The sequence below is a fragment of the Saimiri boliviensis genome, chromosome 9 (assembly GCF_048565385.1).
Source record: "Saimiri boliviensis isolate mSaiBol1 chromosome 9, mSaiBol1.pri, whole genome shotgun sequence".
Classification (NCBI taxonomy): domain Eukaryota; kingdom Metazoa; phylum Chordata; class Mammalia; order Primates; family Cebidae; genus Saimiri; species Saimiri boliviensis.
Genome location: NC_133457.1, coordinates 107572615 through 107591296, shown reverse-complemented (window position 1 = coordinate 107591296; position 18682 = coordinate 107572615). Strand labels below are relative to the sequence as shown.

The 18682-nt window shown below is 48.3% G+C and overlaps 1 protein-coding gene across 2 annotated transcripts in view; it reads right to left on the bottom strand.

Annotated features, from left to right (window-relative positions):
• MYBL2 (MYB proto-oncogene like 2) overlaps positions 1-18682 on the bottom strand; it is a 48476-nt gene that overhangs the window by 15653 nt on the left and 14141 nt on the right. Inside the window, exons 5-7 of one of the 2 annotated variants that reach the window (XM_074406561.1) lie at positions 16379-16599; positions 13299-13497; positions 3880-4167 (exon numbers count right to left, since the gene is read on the bottom strand). In XM_074406561.1, coding sequence (XP_074262662.1) covers positions 3880-4167; positions 13299-13497; positions 16379-16599 — 708 coding nt within the window. The remainder of the gene's footprint in view (positions 1-3879; positions 4168-13298; positions 13498-16378; positions 16600-18682) is intronic. The other variant, XM_039479583.2, reaches the window with a different exon arrangement.

Sequence of the window (18682 nt, the reverse complement as noted above, 5' to 3'; positions counted from 1 at the left end):
TGGGCATGGTCGCGCGTGCCTGTAATCCCAGCTACTCCGGAGGCTGAGGCAGGAGAATTGCCTGAACCCAGGAGGCCGAGCTTGCGGTGAGCCGAGATCGCGCCATTGCACTCCAGCCTGGGTAACAAGAGCGAAACTCCGTCTCAAAAAAAAAAAAAAAAAAAAGACAGGATCGGCCGGGCGCGGTGGTTCACGCCTGTAATCCTAGCACTTTGGGAGGCCAAGGTGGGTGGATCACCTGAGGTCAGGAGTTCAAGACTAGCCTGGCCATCATGGTGAAACCCCATCTAAAAGACAGGGTCTCTGTTGCCCAGGCTGGAGTACAGTAGCACAATCATAATCACAGTTCACTGCAGGCTTGAATTCCTGAGCTCAAGTGATCCTCCCACCTCAGCCTCCTGAGTAGCTGGGACTACAGACATGTACCAAGACTCTTGGCTAATTTATTTCTTATTTATATTTATTTATTTATTTATTTATTTATTTATTTATTTTATTTTTTTTTTTTTTTTGAGACGGAGTTTCGCTCTTGTTGCCCAGGCTGGAGTGCAATGGCGCGATCTCGGCTCACCGCAACCTCCGCCTCCTGGGTTCAGGCAATTCTCCTGCCTCAGCCTCCTGAGTAGCTGGGATTACAGGCACACGCCACCATGCCCAGCTAATTTTTAGTATTTTTAGTAGAGACGGGGTTTCACCATGTTGACTAGGATGGTCTCGATCTCTTGACCTCGTGATCCACCCGTCTCGGCCTCCCAAAGTGCTGGGATTACAGGCTTGAGCCACCGCGCCCGGCCTTTATTTATTTATTTATTTTTTAGATGAAGTCTTGCTCTGTCACCCAGGCTGGAGTACAGTGGCGCAATCTCTACTCACTGCAACTTCTACCTCCTGGGTTCAAGCAGTTCTCCTGCCTCAGCCTCCCGAGTAGCTGGGACTACAGATGTGTGCCACCACACCCAGCTAATTTTTGTATTTTTAGTAGAGACAGGTTATGGGTTTCACCATATTGGCCAAGCTGGTCTCAAACTCCCGACCTCATGATCCGCCTGCCTCAGCCTCCCAAAGTGCTGGGATTTCAGGTGTGAGCCACAGTGCCTGGCCTTGGCTAATTTTTGTAAAAGCTTTTCTATAGACAGTGCTTCGCTATGTTACCCAGGCTAGTCTCGAATTCGTGGGCTCACATGATCCTCCCAAAGTGCTGGGAGTATAGGCATGAACCACAGTACGCCACCTGAACATCATTTTTACCGAACGAAATACAGAGCATTGAATGGGATGTCACTCATCATTGGTGCCTCCTTGGGGCAGCTCACAAAAGTTGTTTCCAATCCCTACAATTCTCCTAGGGAAGTCACTAGCCATCCTGACCCATGATGAGCTTTTGCTTTCATACCAAGGAAGATGAGCTAAGGGGATTTGGTCAGTTACTCAGCTTCTAAGACGCCCGTCAATCATTCCAGGTTTTCCCTCCTTTGCCCAATAATCACAACAAAAAACCAAAAGTCTTCTGGACACAGAGGCTTCCACTTTGGTCTGTGGGGATCTGGCCTCTGAGTGGACCCCAGTGCTAATGGCAAGTTCTGGTTCTCAGGACTTACAGCAGCCTGGGGCAGCTCACTCCCAAAGGTGAAGGCCACCTGGGGGCAGGACCAACCTCAGGCCCACACCCCAACCTCAGGGTGGCCCCAGCACTGCAGGCGTCTTGTAGACGAGAAGTAGATCCTACAAGGACCACCTGGAGTGGACAGAGCAGGGAAGGGAGGACGGAATTTCCACACATGCAGTAACTCCCCCAACAGATGAAGAAGATCATTGTGGAAATAGCCTGAGTGCTGAGCCAGACAGCAGGGTCTGACTCCTGTTCCTGGAGGGTACCAGCTGTGTGACACTGGTCAAGTCTCCTAGCCTCTCTGAAGGGGGTAGTGGGGTGCTCACTACCTACCTCACAGGTTGTTAAAAACCAACGAAGGGCCCACACATTAGGTAACAAGTGAAGGGCCTGGCACGTGGCAAGCACTCAAATGTTAGGTACTGTTGCCGGACGCGGTGGCTCAAGCCTGTAATCCCAGCACTTTGAGAGGCTGAGGCGGGTGGATCACGGGGTCAAGAGATCGAGACCATCCTGGTCAACATGGTGAAACCCCGTCTCTACTAAAAATACAAAAATTAGCTGGGCATGGTGGCGCGTGCCTGTAATCCCAGCTACTCAGGAGGCTGGGGCAGGAGAATTGCCTGAACCCGGGAGATGGAGGTTGCGGTGAGCCGAGCTCGCGCCATTGCACTCCAGCCTGGGTAACAAGAGCGAAACTCCGTCTCAAAAAAAAAAAAAAAAAGTTAGGTACTGTCATTACTCATTAAGCATCAGGTGTGGCAATCAGTGGGTGCTCAATACAAGTGAGCTATGCCTGCCAAGCAAAAGGAAACAGAACGGTCTGAGGTAAAGGGAGGTCTTGCTGTGGTACACGGTGTGCCAGGCATAGAGGGACCGACTCTCATCTTAGCACTCCCCTCAGGGCTGGCAGGAGAGATGGTGTCCAGTGCTTGCTTCAGATTTATGCTGAGAATCCACGAATGTGCTGGTGCCTGTCAAACTCCTCCGAAACCCCCTGGAGGTGGAGGCACCACAGACAGACCCTGCAGCTGGTTTCAGTCCCAGCTACTGGGGTCAAGAAGTGAGACCTGGCCGGGCGCGGTGGCTCAAGCCTGTAATCCCAGCACTTTGGGAGGGCGAGGCGGGCGGATCACGAGGTCAGGAGATCGAGACCATCCTGGTCAACATGGTGAAACCCCGTCTCTACTAAAAATACAAAAAAATCAGCTGGGCATGGTGGGGTGTGCCTGTAATCCCAGCTACTCAGGAGGCTGAGGCAGGAGAATTGCCTGAACCCAGGAGGCAGAGGTTGCGGTGAGCCGAGATCGCGCCATTGCATTCCAGCCTGGTTAAACAGAGTGAAACTCCGTCTCAAAAAAAAAAAAAATAAAGAAGTGAGACCTAGAGTGAAAGAGGGCCTGAGCAGATAGATGGCCCTCCAACCCTTTATCAAGTAATACCAGGAGCACAGCATGGCAGTCAAGACCACTAAGCATACTTGCTGTGCAACCCTGGGTACACTACTTGACCTCTCCGAGCCTCAGTCTCACCTATAAAACAGGAACGACACACCTCACAGGATACCACGCAGACTGTATGTGAAGCTCAGAGCCCAGCAGTTAGTAGATGTTCTAGGACAGCAGATACTCACGTGGGAAGGCGAACACAGACCCCTCATACTGAACTCCCCACCCCAGTGACCAGGCCTCTGGTCTTTCACCTCCCAAAACCCGCTCTACACTGCAGGCCTGGCCAATGCAGCCAGAAGCTAGGGTGTCACACCAAAAACCCTCCTCAAAGGACACAATCCCACATCCTACACAGTAACCACAACACAGGCTCAATGCCTGCCCCACCCTGAGTAACCAGAACCCACTCACCACTCCAAGACCAGAACCAAGCCTTGGCACTTCCTGGGGACCTCTTCAGGGAGGCCCAACCATGTGTGATGTCACAAATACCACGCTGTTCTGTGCTGTCACCTGCCAGTCAACTTTTAGGACTCAGTGCAGTGACACCTCCTCTAGGTAGTCTTCCCACCCCACCCTGTGCCATACATAGAAGTCAGATGCCACCACAAACTCCCGCTGCACACACTGGGAGCTCCCCAAGAAGAGGGACTGCGTGGTGACAACCCTGGTGTCCCCAGGCCTTGAGTCAGGGCTGGTCACTCAGCATCAAGTCAGTAACTGTTAGCGACAGAATGGGCAAAAGGATGTGGGCCCTCAAGAGAAGCACTTCCTACTAGGAGTGCTCTGTGCCACTGCGAAGTGCTGCGACCAACATACCGACTCAATCAAGTCCAGGGCTTCAGAGAGGCTAGAACCCACAGCAGGGATGAGGAGGTTTGTAGCCTCCACCACCCACTTGTAGGGCAGGCTCATTTCCGGCGGGGAGCCTTCCTGGTCTTCACGCTTCGGGAATTCCTCCAAGGGCTCTGGTGTTCGCACTGCGTCCAGATCTGTAGGGATGGGCTCCTGCTCCTTCCAAGTGGTGGCTGCTGTAGGTTCCTCCTCACTGCTTTCCTCCTCCTTCATGGTAGGAGGGCCAGAGGGCCAGCTGGTCAGAAGACTTCCCTGTAAGACACAAGAATACACTGTTTGGATTTCACTGAGATACAGACTATATAGTAGTTGCCAGCTACAACATACAACCTGAATCTAAGAAGGAAACTCCGATGAACTCAAATAGACAAACATTCTACAAAAGAATTAGCCACACCATCTACTTCAAAATTAAATGCAATGTCTGGTCCTAAACAACATCTCGGCAGGAAAACATGGAATATAAACTGTAGGTAAGCATCCTGAATTAAGCTTAAATTCCCTGTACTGAATTTAACTTTACTGTGTTTATGTAAGTGAATGGCCTTATTCTTAGGAATCTATGCTACATAACTAACTCTCAAAGGGCTCAGAAGAAAGAAGTAATACACAGAGGTGGGGTGCAGTGGCTCACACCTGTAATCCCAGCACTTGGGAAGGTCAAAGCAGGTAGATCACCTGGGGTCAAGAGTTCGAGACCAGCCTGGCCAACATAGTGAAACCCCATTTCTACTAAAAATACAACAACAAATTAGCCAGCCATGGTGGCAGGCACCTATAATCACAGCTACTTGGGAGGCTGAGGCAGGAGAATCACTTGAACCTGGGAGGTGGAGGTTGCAGCAAGCTGAGATAGCACCATGGCACTCCAGCCTGGGCAACAAGACCAAAACTCCGGCTCAAAAAAATTAAAAAATAAACTTTTAATGCTTAAATAAAAATTTAAAAATTATAGAGGACCAGGTGCTCATGCCTGTAATCCCAGCACTTTGGGAGGCTGAGGCAAGAGGATCCCTTGAGTTCATGAGTTCAAGGTTGCAATGAGCTATGATCACACCACTGCACTCCAGCCTGGGCAACATTGCAAGACTGTCTAATAAAAAGAAAAAGGTGGAGAGGGGGACCTTGGGGAAGTGTCTCACACCTGTAATCCTAGAACTCTGAAAGGTTCACGCAAGAGGACCCCTTGAGTTCATGAGTTCAAGGTTGCAATGAGCTGTGATTACACCACTGCACTCCAGCCTGAGGTACAGAGCAAGACCCCATCTCATTTAAAAAAAAAAAAAAAAAAAAAGGCTGGGTGAGGTAGCTCATGCCTGTAATCCCAGCACATTGGGAGGCTGAGGCAGGCGGATCACCAGGTCAAGAGATGGCGACCATCCTGGTCAACATGGTGAAATCCCATCTCTACTAAAAATACAAAAAAAGCCGGGCACAGTGGCTCAAGCCTGTAATCCCAGCACTTTGGGAGGCCGAGGCGGGTGGATCACGAGGTCGAGAGATCGAGACCATCCTGGTCAACATGGTGAAACCCCATCTCTACTAAAAACACAAAAAATTAGCTGGGCATGGTGGCAGGTGCCTGTAATCCCAGCTACTCAGGAGGCTGAGGCAGGAGAATTGCCTGAACCCAGGAGGCGGAGGTTGCGGTGAGCCGAGATCGTGCCATTGCACTCCAGTCTGGGTAACAAGAGCGAAACTCCGTCTCAAAAAAAAAAAATACAAAAAAAATTAGCTGGGCATGGTAGTGTGTGCCTAGAATCCAAGATACGTGGGAGGCTGAGGCGGGAGACTCACTTGAACCCAGGAGGCAGAGGTTGCAGTGAGGCAAAATTGCACCACTGCACTCCAGCCTAGTGACAGAGCAAGACTCCGTCTTAAAAAAAAAAGCCTGGGCCGGGCGCGGTGGCTCAAGCCTGTAATCCCAGCACTTTGGGAGGCCGAGGCGGGTGGATCACGAGGTCGAGAGATCGAGACCATCCTGGTCAACATGGTGAAACCCCGTCTCTACTAAAAATACAAAAAAAATTAGCTGGGCATGGTGGCACGTGCCTGTAATCCCAGCTACTCAGGAGGCTGAGGCAGGAGAATTGCCTGAACCCAGGAGGCTGGAGGTTGCGGTGAGCCGAGATCGCGCCATTGCACTCCAGCCTGGGTAACAAGAGCGAAACTCCGTCTCAAAAAAAAAAAAAAAAAAAAAAAGCCTGGGTGCAGTAGCTCATGCCTGTAATCCCAGTACTTTGGGAGGCCAAGGGGGGCAGATCACCTGAGGTCAGGAGTTTGAGACCAGCCTGACCAACATGGAAAAACCCTATCTCTACTAAAAATACCAAATTAGCTGGGTATGGTGGTACATGTCTATAATCCCAGCCACTCAGGAGGCTGAGGTTGCAGTAAGGTGAGATCAGGTCATTGCACTCCAGCTTGGGCAACAAAAGCAAAACTCCGAATGTACGCCCCACCGCCGCCGCCAAAAAATGAAGGAACAAAAAGTGAATTTTACTGTATGTAAATCATACCTTTATATCTTTATAAGATAAAGAAGAAATCTACCAAACTGGGAAAAAATAGTTACTACATGATAAAGGAGTAACATTCTTAACATACAAATAAAATGTACAAATCAAAAACAAGACAAAGGCCGGGCGCGGTGGCTCAAGCTTGTAATCTCAGCACTTTGGGAGGCCGAGGCGGATGGATCACGAGGTCGAGAGATCGAGACCATCCTGGTCAACATGGTGAAACCCCGTCTCTACTAAAAATACAAAAAATTAGCTGCGCATGGTGGCATGTGCCTGTAATCCCAGCTACTCAGGAGGCTGAGGCAGGAGAATTGCCTGAACCCAGGAGGCGGAGGTTGCGATGAACCGAGATCGCGCCATTGCACTCCAGCCTGGGAAACAAGAGCGAAACTCCATCTCAAAAAAAAAAAAAAAAAAAAAGACAAAAAAAAATGGAAGACCAAGGCAAATAACAAATTAAGGGGCAATTTGTTACTCACCCTCATTAGCAAAAGAAATGAAAACCAAAACATATTGTACACCATAAATACATGTAATTCCTTTTTCTTTTGTGGTTTTTTTTTTTTAGACAAAGTCCCTCTGTGCAGAGGCACTCTCAACTCACTACAACCTCTACCTCCTAGGTTCAAGTAATTCTCATGCCTAAGGCTCTTGAGCAGCTGGGGACTACAGGTACGCACCACCATGCCTGATTAATGTTTTGGTTTCTTTTTTTTTCTTGAGACAAGAGTTTCACTCTGCTGCCAGGCACCAGGCTGGAGTGCAGTGGCACAATCTCGGCTCACTGCAACCTCCGCCTCCTGGGTTCAAGCAATTCTTCTGCCTCAGCCTCCCAAGTAGCTGGGACTACAGGCATGCACCACCATGCCCAGTTAATTTTTTGTATTTTTAGTAGAGACAGGGTTTCACCATGTTGGCCAGGATGGTCTCGATCTCTTGACCTTGTGATCTGCCTGCCTCGGCCTCCCAAAGTGCTGGGATTACAGGCTTGAGCCACCATGCCTGGCATTTTTTTTTTTTTTTTTTTTTTTTTTGAGACAGAGTCTCACTCTCTCGCTAGGCTGAAGTGCAATGGCGTTTTCACCTCACTCACTGCAACCTCTGACTCCTTGGTTCAAGCGATTCTCCTGCCTCAGCCTCCCAAGCAGCTGTGATTACAGGCACACATCACCATGCCCACCTAATTTTTGTATTTTTAGTAGAGATGGGGTTTCACCATGTTGGTCGGGTCAGGCTGGTCTTGAACTCCTGACCTCATGATCCGAACCCCTTGGCCTCCCAAAGTGTTGGGATTATAGGCATAAGCCACCTCGCCAGGCCAATTTTTTATGTTTTTAGTAGAGACGGGGTTTCACTCATATTGGCCAGGCTGGTCTCAAACTCCTGGCCTCAATTGATCTGCTAGCCTCAGCTTCCCAAAGTGCTGGGAATACAGGCATGAACCACCATGCCTGGCCAACACATGCAATTTATTTGTCAATTATGTCTCAATAAAGCTGGAAAAAAAAAAAAAAAAAAAAAAAAAAAAAAAAAAAAAAAGATCAACTCCAAAGTAATTCAATTAAATTAAAATAACATGTAATTAGGCCGGGCGAGGTGGCTCAAGCCTGTAATCCCAGCACTTTGGGAGGCCGAGACAGGTGGATCACGAGGTCGAGAGATCGAGACCATCCTGGTCAACATGGTGAAACCCCGTCTCTACTAAAAATACAAAAAATTAGCTGGGTATGGTGGCTCGTGCCTGTAATCCCAGCTACTCAGGAGGCTGAGGCAGGAGAATTGCCTGAACCCAGGAGGCGGAGGTTGCGGTGAGCCGAGATCGCGCCATTGCACTCCAGCCTGGGTAACAAGAGTGAAACTCCGTCTCAAAAAAAAATAAATAAATAAATAAAATAACATGTAATTAATTTGTTGCTTATTAAAACTGGCAAAGATGTTTTTTATATAACCATAGCCAGTACTGACAATGAGGTTAGAAACAAGCAGTCCCATATAATGCTGACAGCAGGATTAAACTGTACAACTCCTCTGGCAGTAATTCAGTAATGCTGATGAAAACTTCAAAAGTCCACACAATTTTACCCAACCATTCCACATCTATAAAATCAACCAGCCGGGCGCCGTGCTCACAGCCGTAATCCCAGCACTTTGGGAGGCTGAGTGTGGACCATGAGGTCAAGAGATCGAGACCATCCTGGCCAACATGGTGAAAACCCATCTCTACTAAAAATACAAAAATCAGCTGGGTGTGGTGGCACATGCCTGTAGTTCCAACTACTCAGGAGGCTGAGGCAGAAGAATCGCTTGAACCTAGGAGGTGGAGGTTGCAGTGAGCCGGGATTTCACCACTGCACTCCAGTCTGGTAACAGAGCCAAGACTCACCTCAAAAAAATAAACAAACAAAAAAAACAACCACATAGTTACAATGATATTCATTACAGCACTGATGGAAATAGGAACAGATCAACATAAGGGTTTTAAGTAAGATAAAGCATATTCAGGAATGTTGGAGATCTGAATACACATAACAACATGGAAAGGTGTATTAAATAGAAAAAGAAAGCTGTAAAACAATTAAGATAACAATCTAATTTTATGCCAGGCACAGTGATGCCTGTATTCCCAGCACTTTGGGAGGCCAAGGCTGGAGAATCACCTGAGGTCAGGAGTTCGAGCCCAGCCTGGCCAACATGGTGAAACCCCATCGCTACTAAAAATACAAAAATCAGCTGGTGTGGTAGCACACATCTATAATCCCAGCTACTCAGGAGGCTGAGGTAGAAGAATCACTTAAACTCAGGAGGTGAAGGTTGCAGCAAGCCGAGATGATGCCCCTGCACTCCAGCCAGGGCAATAGAACTAGACCCCATCTCTAAATAAATAACTAGCCGGGCACAGTGGCTCAAGCATGTAATCCCTGCACTATGGGAGGCTGAGGTGGGTGGATCACGAGGTCAAGAGATCGAGATCATCCTCGTCAACAGGGTGAAACCCCGTCTCTACTAAAAATACAAAAAGTTAGCTGGGCATGGTGGCGCGTGCCTGTAATCCCAGCTACTCAGGAGGCTGAGGCAGGAGAATTGCCTGAACCCAGGAGGTGGAGGTTGCAGTTAGCCGAGATGGCGCCATTGCACTCCAGCCTGGGTAACAAGAGCGAAACTCCGTCTCAATAAATAAATAAATAAATAAATAAATAAATAAACAAGCAAGCTTATTAACCTTAAAAGGCATTGGCAGGCATATTCAACAATATATTGATTCTTTCTGAAAGTTGAGATGAGCAGGCTCAGCCTTCTGCATTGCCCAGTGCTAAGAAGTTGTTAGTTTTAGCAATGATCACCTTTACTTCTGAAGCAGAGGAAGCAATTTTATAATGGCAAGCACTGACCAGTGAGTGGGGGCAGTTGGGTGTGTTCCCATATATGAATTAACAGGCAAAATTCTCCTGGCAGTAATCTAAGAAAATGTATTTTCTTAGGTTTCTGTCCATTTTTTCAAATTTTTGAGTCTCACTGTCACCCAGGCTGGAGTGCAGTGGTACAAATATGGCTCACTGCAACCTCTGCCACACCGATTCACGTGATTCTAAATTCTCATGCCTCAGCCTCCCTAGTAGCTCGGATTACAGGCCAGTGTCACCATGCCCAAATTGGCCTCTCAAAGTGCTGAGGTAACAGGTGTAAGCCACCACGCCTGGCTTATTTGCTTTTTTAAAGGCAGAGTCTTACTCTGTTGAACTACTGGGCTCAAGTGAACTTCCTGCTCCAGGCTCAGAAGTAGCTGGAACTACAGGTGTGTGCCACTGTACCCAGCATTTTTTTTGTGGTTGTTGAGCTAGAGTCTCCCTATGTTGCCCAGGCTGGTCAACAATTCCTGGTCTCAAGCAATTCTCCCAATTGGCCTCCCAAAGTGCAGGGGTTTACAGGAATAAGCCACAACACTCAGCCAAGAGGGTTCCCCCCAACCACCAAATGTATCTGTCCATCTCTAGGACTTTCTCAAGACATAACTGCACAATGAAGCAGTGATTTGGCAACAAGGATGGCTATTAAAGTTTTATCTCTAATAGCAAAGAACAGTAATATCTTTATCTTCATCAGTAAGAAACTAGTTTAATATGGCTGCGTGGTGGCTCACGCTGTAATCCCAGCACTTTGGGAAGCCGAGGCAGGCAGATCACAAAGTCAAGAGTTCAAGACTCGCCCAACCAACATAGCAAAACTCCATCTCTACTAAAAAAGACAAAAAAATTAGTCAGGCATGGTGGTGCATGCCTGTAGTCCCGGCTACTCAGGAGGCTGAGGTAGGATAATCACTTGAACCCAGGAGGTGGAGGTTGCAGTGAGCAGATATCACATCACTGTACTCCAGCTTCTGCAACAGAGTAAGACATTGTGTCAAAAAAAAAAGAGAGAAAGAAAAAGAAAGAAAGAAACTAGTTAAATAAATAGCACACCAGAAAGATGACACTGGAGAGAAATGGGTAAGGCTGAAAGCAACAGTCTGGGCACGGTGGCTCATGCCTGCAATCCCAGCACTTTGGGAGGCTGAGGCGGGTGGATCACCTGAGGTCAGGAGTTTGAGACCAGCCTGGCCAATGTGGTAAAACCCACCTCTACTGAAAATACAAAAATTTGCCAGGCATGGCAGCACATGCTTGTAATTCCAGCTTCCCAGCTACTTGGGAGGCTGAGGCAGGAGAATCACTTGAACCCGAGAGGTGGAGACTATAGCAAGCAGAGATGGCGCCACAGTACTCCATTCTGGGCAAGAGCAAGACTCTGTATTAAAAAAAAAAAAAAAAAAAAAAAAGGCCAGGCGCGGTGGCTGAAGCACTTTGGGAGGCCGAGGCGGGTGGATCACGAGGTCAAGAGATCGAGACCATCCTGGTCAACATGATGAAACCCCATCTCTACTAAAAACACAAAAAATTAGCTGGGCATGGTGGCGTGTGCTTGTAATCTCAGCTACTCAGGAGGCTGAGGCAGGAGAATTGCCTGAACCCAGGAGGCGGAGGTTGCGGTGAGCCGAGATCGCGCCATTGCACTCCAGCCTGGGTAACAAGAGCGAAACTCCGTCTCAAAAAAAAAAAAAAAAAAAATTTGACCTCCTATCCTCAGGGTCATGGTCTGAGGCTCAATCCCAGCCCAGCACAGCCAGCACTTCAAACACTCCAAGTGTCAGGGGACAAAAGCCAAGTCAGTAACTAGCTTTCAGCACAGTCGAGTTTTGGGAAACTAACAATCAGTTATCTTTGTCCTATGCCAAAAGTCTTCTATGAGTTGCCTGATGCTCACTGTTTCTCTTTGTGGAACAGAGATCTTTTCTTCAATCAGAAGTAAAAGATCGAAAGCATACTACTTAGATGTACAAGAAACCGTCAGAAGAAGACTCCTCTGGTTAAGAGATGCAGGGAGAGTTGAAACTAGAAAAAGAAGTCGTTTTACTGTTCATTTTATACCTTTCTCTACCATCTGAAAGTCATCCAACAGGGGAATTCATATTGGCAAAATCGAGAGACAGTCTCTAAAACTGAAAAATCAAGAAATAGAGCAGCCGGGCTCGGTGGCTCAGGCCTGCAATCCCAGCACTTTGGGAGGCCGAGGCGGGTGGATCACAAGGTCGAGAGATCGAGACCATCTTGGTCAACATAGTGAAACCCCGTCTCTACTAAAAATACAAAAAACTAGCTGGGTGTGGTGGCGCGTGCCTGTAATCCCAGCTACTTAGGAGGCTGAGGCAGGAGAATTGCCTGAACCCAGGAGGCGGAGGTTGCAGTGAGCCGAGATCGCGCCATTGCACTCCAGCCTGGGTAACGAGAGCAAAACTCCGTCTCAAAAAAAAAAAAAAAAAAGAAAAAAAAAAAAAAAGAAATAGAGCAAAAACATAATATATTCCTCTAGCAGGGCATTGTGGAAGAATTGTAGCTGTCAACAAGTTACCTCTAGCCAATAAAAAGAGGGAAAAACGATTTTTAAAAATTATTAAATAGTTCACACCATTACAAAAAAGATTACACTATAGAGGACAATTGTTACCTACCACATATCCAGCATCATCAAATCTGAATGTTTTCTCATGCTTGCTTCAAATTGTTATTTTATTTATGAATAAAAGCTGAAGTGTAGTGGCAGGATCTTGACTCACTGCAACCTCCACCTCCCAGGCTCAAGCAATCCTCCCACCTCAGCCTCCCAAGTAGCTGGGACGACAGGTGCACACAATCACGCACAGCCCGACTATGGCTCGAGCCTATAATCCCAGCACTTTGGGAGGCCGAGGCGGGCGGATCACAAGGTCAAGAGATCGAGACCATCCTGGTCAACATGGTGAAACCCCGTCTCTACTAAAAATACAAAAAATTAGCTGGACGTGGTGGTGCGTGCCTGTAATCCCAGCTACTCAGGAGGCTGAGGCAGGAGAATTGCCTGAACCCGGAAGGCAGAGGTTGCGGTGAGCCAAGATCGCGCCATTGCACTCCAGCCTGGGTAACAAGAGCGAAACTCCGTCTCAAAAAATTAAAAAAAAAAATTAAAAAGATAGAGACGGTGTTTCACCATGTGCCTGCACTGGCCTCCAACTCCAGGGCTCAAGCAATCCACCTCAGCCTCAGCCTCCCAAAGTGCTGGGATTACAGGTCACATCTGATTTTATTTTTAATTGCAAACATGCTTTCAGTTTTAAAAAAATGAGAATGAGCAACAGGTAAGAAGGAGGCCACCAACGAGCATAGATGAAGGCTGAGGATCTCCTTAACTAATTCATAGTTTTATATAATCAGCTTTCTCTGCTATCCTTCATCTGCAGGCAGACAAGTAATGTGAAATCAAACCAAGTTGGAGGCTGAGCAGCTGTCTCACCTGCCCTTCCGCGGGCTGGGCGCTCTGGAGGCCGTCCTTGTCCTCAAGCTCCAGCAGCAAATACACCGGGGGCTTGCAGTCTTTTGACTCGCTCAGGAAGCCTCCCGTGTCCACCTTCCTTTTGATGGTAGAGTTCCAGTGATTCTTCACAGCATTGTCTGTCCTGCAGGGGGCAGCAGGGGGCCTCTGAACCCCAGTTCTGTGGGTGGGGTGCCACCAAACACATCACTAACCTCCCAAAGCCAAACTCCTGCTCCTGTAAGTGGATCTTCCACTGGATGAACTCTAAGGTTTCTTTCAGCTCTAAGATGAAGTCTCATGAGCCTCTAGCCCTAATGATTTACAGAGCATTTCCATGAAGCTCTGTAAAATAAGCAGCTGAATCACTCAGGCTATGACAAAAATTATAAAACAACATCAGCTACTGTCAGGTTCAGGTAAAAAAAAAAAAAAATTGTAAAATCAAGAACAGTGGCTAATGCCTGTAATCCAAGCACTTTGGGAGGTGCTGGGCCTGGTGGTAGTCTCAGCTATTTGGGAGGCTGAGGCATGAGAATCGCCAAAACCCAGGAGGTGGAGGTTGTAGTGAGCTGAAATCATGCCACTGCACTCCAGCCTGGGCTACAGAGTGAGACTCCATCTCAAAAAAAAAAAAAAAGAATAAAAGTAAGAATTGGAGCTGGGCGCAGTGGCTCACGCCTGTAATCCTAACACTTTGGGAGGCCGAGGTGGGCGGATCACCTGAGGTCAGAAGTTCAAGACCAGCCTGGCCACCATGGTAAAAGCCCATCTTTAAAAAACAAAAGAATTTTTAAAAAATTAAAAATTATTAGCTGGGCATGGTGGTGTGTTCCTGTAATCCCAGCTACTCAGGAGGCTGAGGCAGGAGAATTGCCTGAACCCAGGAGGCGGAGGTTGCGGTGAGCCGAGATCACGCCATTGCACTCCAGCCTGGGTAACAAGAGTGAAACTCCGTCTCAAAAAAAATAATAAAAATAAAATAAAAATTTTTTAAATGATAAAACTGAAGATATGTGCTTGGAACTCTCACCTCCTTTCCTGCCCACTTCGTATGTGTAGAAACCATAAGCAAACACTGCCTGCTCATTCCCACCCTGAGTCTCACGCTAACCTCAGACTCAAGGCCTGCTCACCTCCCACAGATCGGTAAGTGGCCAAAGAGGTCAGAAGGCCCACTACTGTTCACCTCCCTGAGCCTTGGTTTCTTTATCTGGAAGTCAGAAGACTATGCCATACTCCATCACTCACTGAAGATTCAGTGAGAAGACACATCTTTTACAGAACAGTAGTGTAAAGCAGAGTAGGTTAGTAGAGAAGCATGTAGTAACAGAGAGGCACGGAGTAGTAGAGAAGGATGGGGTGGTACCATGAAAGCATATAGAAGTATAGTGGTGAGAAGCAAGCAGCAGGTCTGGCGCAGTGGCTCACACCTATAATCCCAGCAGTTTAGGAGGCCAAGGCGGGGCAGATCAGGCGCAGTGGCCCACACCTATAATCCTAGCAGTTTAGGAGGCCAAGGCGGGCCCATCACCTGAGGTCATGAATCTGAGACCAGCCTGGCCAACATGGTGGAACCCCTGTCTATACTAAAAATACAAAAATTAGCCAGGCATGGTGGCACACACCTGTAGTCCCAGCAACTTGGGAGGCTGAGGCAGGAGAATTGCTTGGACCCGGGAGTTGGAAGTTGCAGTGAGGCAAGATTGTGCCATTGCACTCCAACCTGGGTGACAGAGAGAGACTCTATCTCAAAAAAAAAAAAAAAAAGGCAGCAGGCTAGGCGCGGTGGCTCACACCTGTAATCCCAGCACTTTGGGAGGCCGAGGCGGGTAGATCACGAGGTCAGGAGATCGAGACCATCCTGGTCAACATGGTGAAACCCCGTCTCTACTAAAAATAGAAAAAATCAGCTGGGCATGGTGGTGCATGCCCATAATCCCAGCTACTTGGGAGGCTGAGGCAGGAGAATTGCCTGAACCAGGAGGCGGAGGTTGCAGTGAGCCGAGATCGCACCATTGCACTCCAGCCTGGCTGGGTAACAAAAGCGAAACTCCATCTCAAAAAAAAAAAGGGCAGCAAGCATCAGTAGAGGAGTACAGAAAGGCAGGGTGGTGTGCTACCAGAGAAGCTTGAAGAGGTAAGCTGCAGAGGCAGTAAGGCCATGCAGCAGCATACAGTGCCATAGTAGGGCAGAGGTGCTGACATACAGTAGGCACTGGCTTTTTTGGAGTTCCAAGCAGAGTGCTCCTCCCTTCAAAAGTGAACAGGGAATAATAGCTTGACTGAGCACCTAGTCTAAGAGAATATCCTCAGATCATCTGCACTACAAGCCCTCAGGGACACAATGCTCACCAGGCAAAATCTTCCGTACCTACAGCGCATCCAGTCCCCAGCCGCCCAGCATGTTGCCAACAACTTCTACCTATGACCTTTCCCATAGAACAGCCCTTGGAAGCAGATCACCTGAAGTTAGGGGTTCTAGACCAGCCTGGCCAACATGGTAAAACCCCATCTCTACTAAAAATACAAAAATCAGCCAGGCATGACAGTGCATGCCTGTAAACCCAGGTACTCAGGGGGCTGAGGCAGAATTGCTTGAACCTGAGAGACGGACTCCCCAAGTGCTGGGATTACAGGCGTAAGCCACCATGCCCAGCCATAAACATTATTTTAATAATAACTATCATACATTATTGGAACAATACACATTATGGGGGAGTGGGAAAGCCCAAGAAAGCTCATCTCCTATAGCAGATCAACACGTAAAATGGCACATCACTTACAGAGATAGTGATAAAGACTCAAAAAGATGAGTCTGTTTTGGAAGAGTGATTTAAAAGGTCAGGCTGGTCTTGGAACACCTGACCTCAAGTGATCCACCCATCTGGGCCTCCCAAAGTGATGGGATTACAGGCATGAGCCACAATGCCCTGGAGTCGAGGCTGGGTATTAGAGAACAAGAGCACAAGACCACAGCACCCATCATGGAAACCTCCTCTATCAGAAACACGGACATGATTTCCTGGGAACCTGCCCTAAGCCCCAAGAAGACAGCTCACCTCCCTGGCAACATCTTGGCAATCTCGGCCCAGCGGTTGCCCAGCACCTTGTGGGCCTCACAGATGATGCGGTCCTCCTCCTCAGTCCAGCAAGACTTCTTCACCTCAGGGTTGAGGTGGTTGTGCCAACGTTCACGGCACTGCTTCCCAAGCCGGCCCTTCAGGTGCTTGGCAATCAGCGTCCACTGCTTTGTGCCGTACTTCTTAACCAGCTCGATGACCTTGGAGAAAAGCCTCTGGGTAGCCACTGGCACCGGCCCCTCCCTCGACTCCACCATAGCCCTTCACACCCACTTAAGCCTTGCTGTGGCCCTCAGAGGTGCCACCTACCACACCCCCTCAGACAACACAGAAGCCACTGAGCGGGTTGCAGGGATGCCACCCAGGATGCCTTTGTGTAGCCCACAGAGGGTACCTAAGGATCTGACCATCCCTCTCATTTACTGCCTGGAATAAATCCAGGCCAAGAACGCCAGAGACTCTTCCTAGATTGGTGATCAAGTGGGGTAAAGAAGGGAACCAGAGTCTTGCTTCCCTCTTCAGGGTTCAATCCAATAAGTTAAGTAGAAAAGAGCAGGGGAGACCGGGTACGGTGGCTCATGCCTGTAATCCCGGCATTTTGGGAGGTCAAGGCAGGCAGATCACAAGGTCAAGAGATGGAGATGAGCCTGGCCAACATGGTGAAACGTCGTCTCTACTAAAAATACAAAAATTAGCCAGGCATGGTGGTGGCAGGCGCCTGTAGTTCCAGCTACTCAGGAGACTGAGGCAGGAAAATCACTTGAACCCAGGAGGCAGGGGTTGCAGTGAGCTGAGATTGTGCCACTGCACTCCAGCCTGGCGACAGAGCGAGACTCCATCTCAAAAAAAAAAAAAAAAAAAAAAGGCAGAGGGATAAAGAGGACCAACCCACAGTGGGGTCCAAACTAAAGGTGGGAAATAGACTTTCCCACCCCAGCCATGCCCCAGGCTGCCACAAGACTCTCCAGCACTTCCATGGAAATTGGGGGGAATACAGGCTAAGCTGTGGTATCAGGCATTGCAGGCTGACCTAGCTGGACCTGAGTCCCCACACCTGCCCTCTGAGGCAGGCTTCCTAGCTGAGGACACAAAGCACAACATAGGCAGTCATAAGAGCCAGGCCAGACCCGGCGTATACAACAGACACACATGTTCCCGTGTGCACACAGGCCACAGCAAAATGAAGAGTGGACGCCTCTTTGACAAAGATTTGGGTGAAGAAATATTTTGACTTCCTTTCTCTATGGTTTAAATTTTTATAGCAACCACATATCACTTTCATTTTTCTTTTAAGGGATTTTATGTTTTTATTTTTTTTGAGACAGGGTCTCACTCTGTAGCCCAGGCTGGGGTACAATGGTACAATCTTGGCTCACTACAACCTCTGCCTCCCAGGTTCAAGCAATTCTCCCACCTCAGCCTCCCAAGTAAACTGGGATTACAGGTACACCACCACACCTAGCTAGTTTTTGTATTTTTTGATAGAGATGAACAGGGTTTCACCATGTTGACCAGACTGCTGTTCTCAAACCCATAACCCTGGATTATCTGCCCACCTCAGCCTCCCAAAGTGCTGAGATAGATAGATAGATAGATAGATAGATAGATAGATAGATAGATAGATGTGTGTGTATATATATATATTTATTATTATTATTATTATTATTATTTTTTTTTTTGAGACGGAGTTTCGCTCTTGTTACCCAGGCTGGAGTGCAATGGCGCGATCTCGGCTCACCGCAACTTCCGCCTCCTGGGTTCAGGCAATTCTCCTGCCTCAGCCTCCTGAGTAGCTGGGATTACAGGCACGCGCCACCATGCCCAGCTAATTTTTTGTATTTTTAGTAGAGACAGGGTTTCACCATGTTGACCAGGATGGTCTCGATCTCCTGACCTCGTGATCCACCTGCCTCGGCCTCCCAAAGTGCTGGGATTACAGGCTTGAACCACCGCGCCCGGCCTATTTTTTTTTTTTTTTTAAAGAAACAAGGTCTCGGCTGGGCTTGGTGGCTCATACCTGTAATCCCAGCACTTTGGGAGGCAAAGGTGGGGGCAGATCACCTGAGGTCAAGAGTTCCAGACCAGCCTGGACAACATGGTGAAACCCCATCTCCACTAAAAATTCAAATTACAGGAGTCGTGGTGGGAGCCTGTAATTCCAGCTACTTGGGAGGCTCAGGCAGAATAACTTGAACCAAGGAGGCAGAGGTTGCGGTAAGCTCAGTTACTGCCATTGAGCTCCAGCCTGGGCATCAGACTGGACACAGTTGGTTACACCTGTAA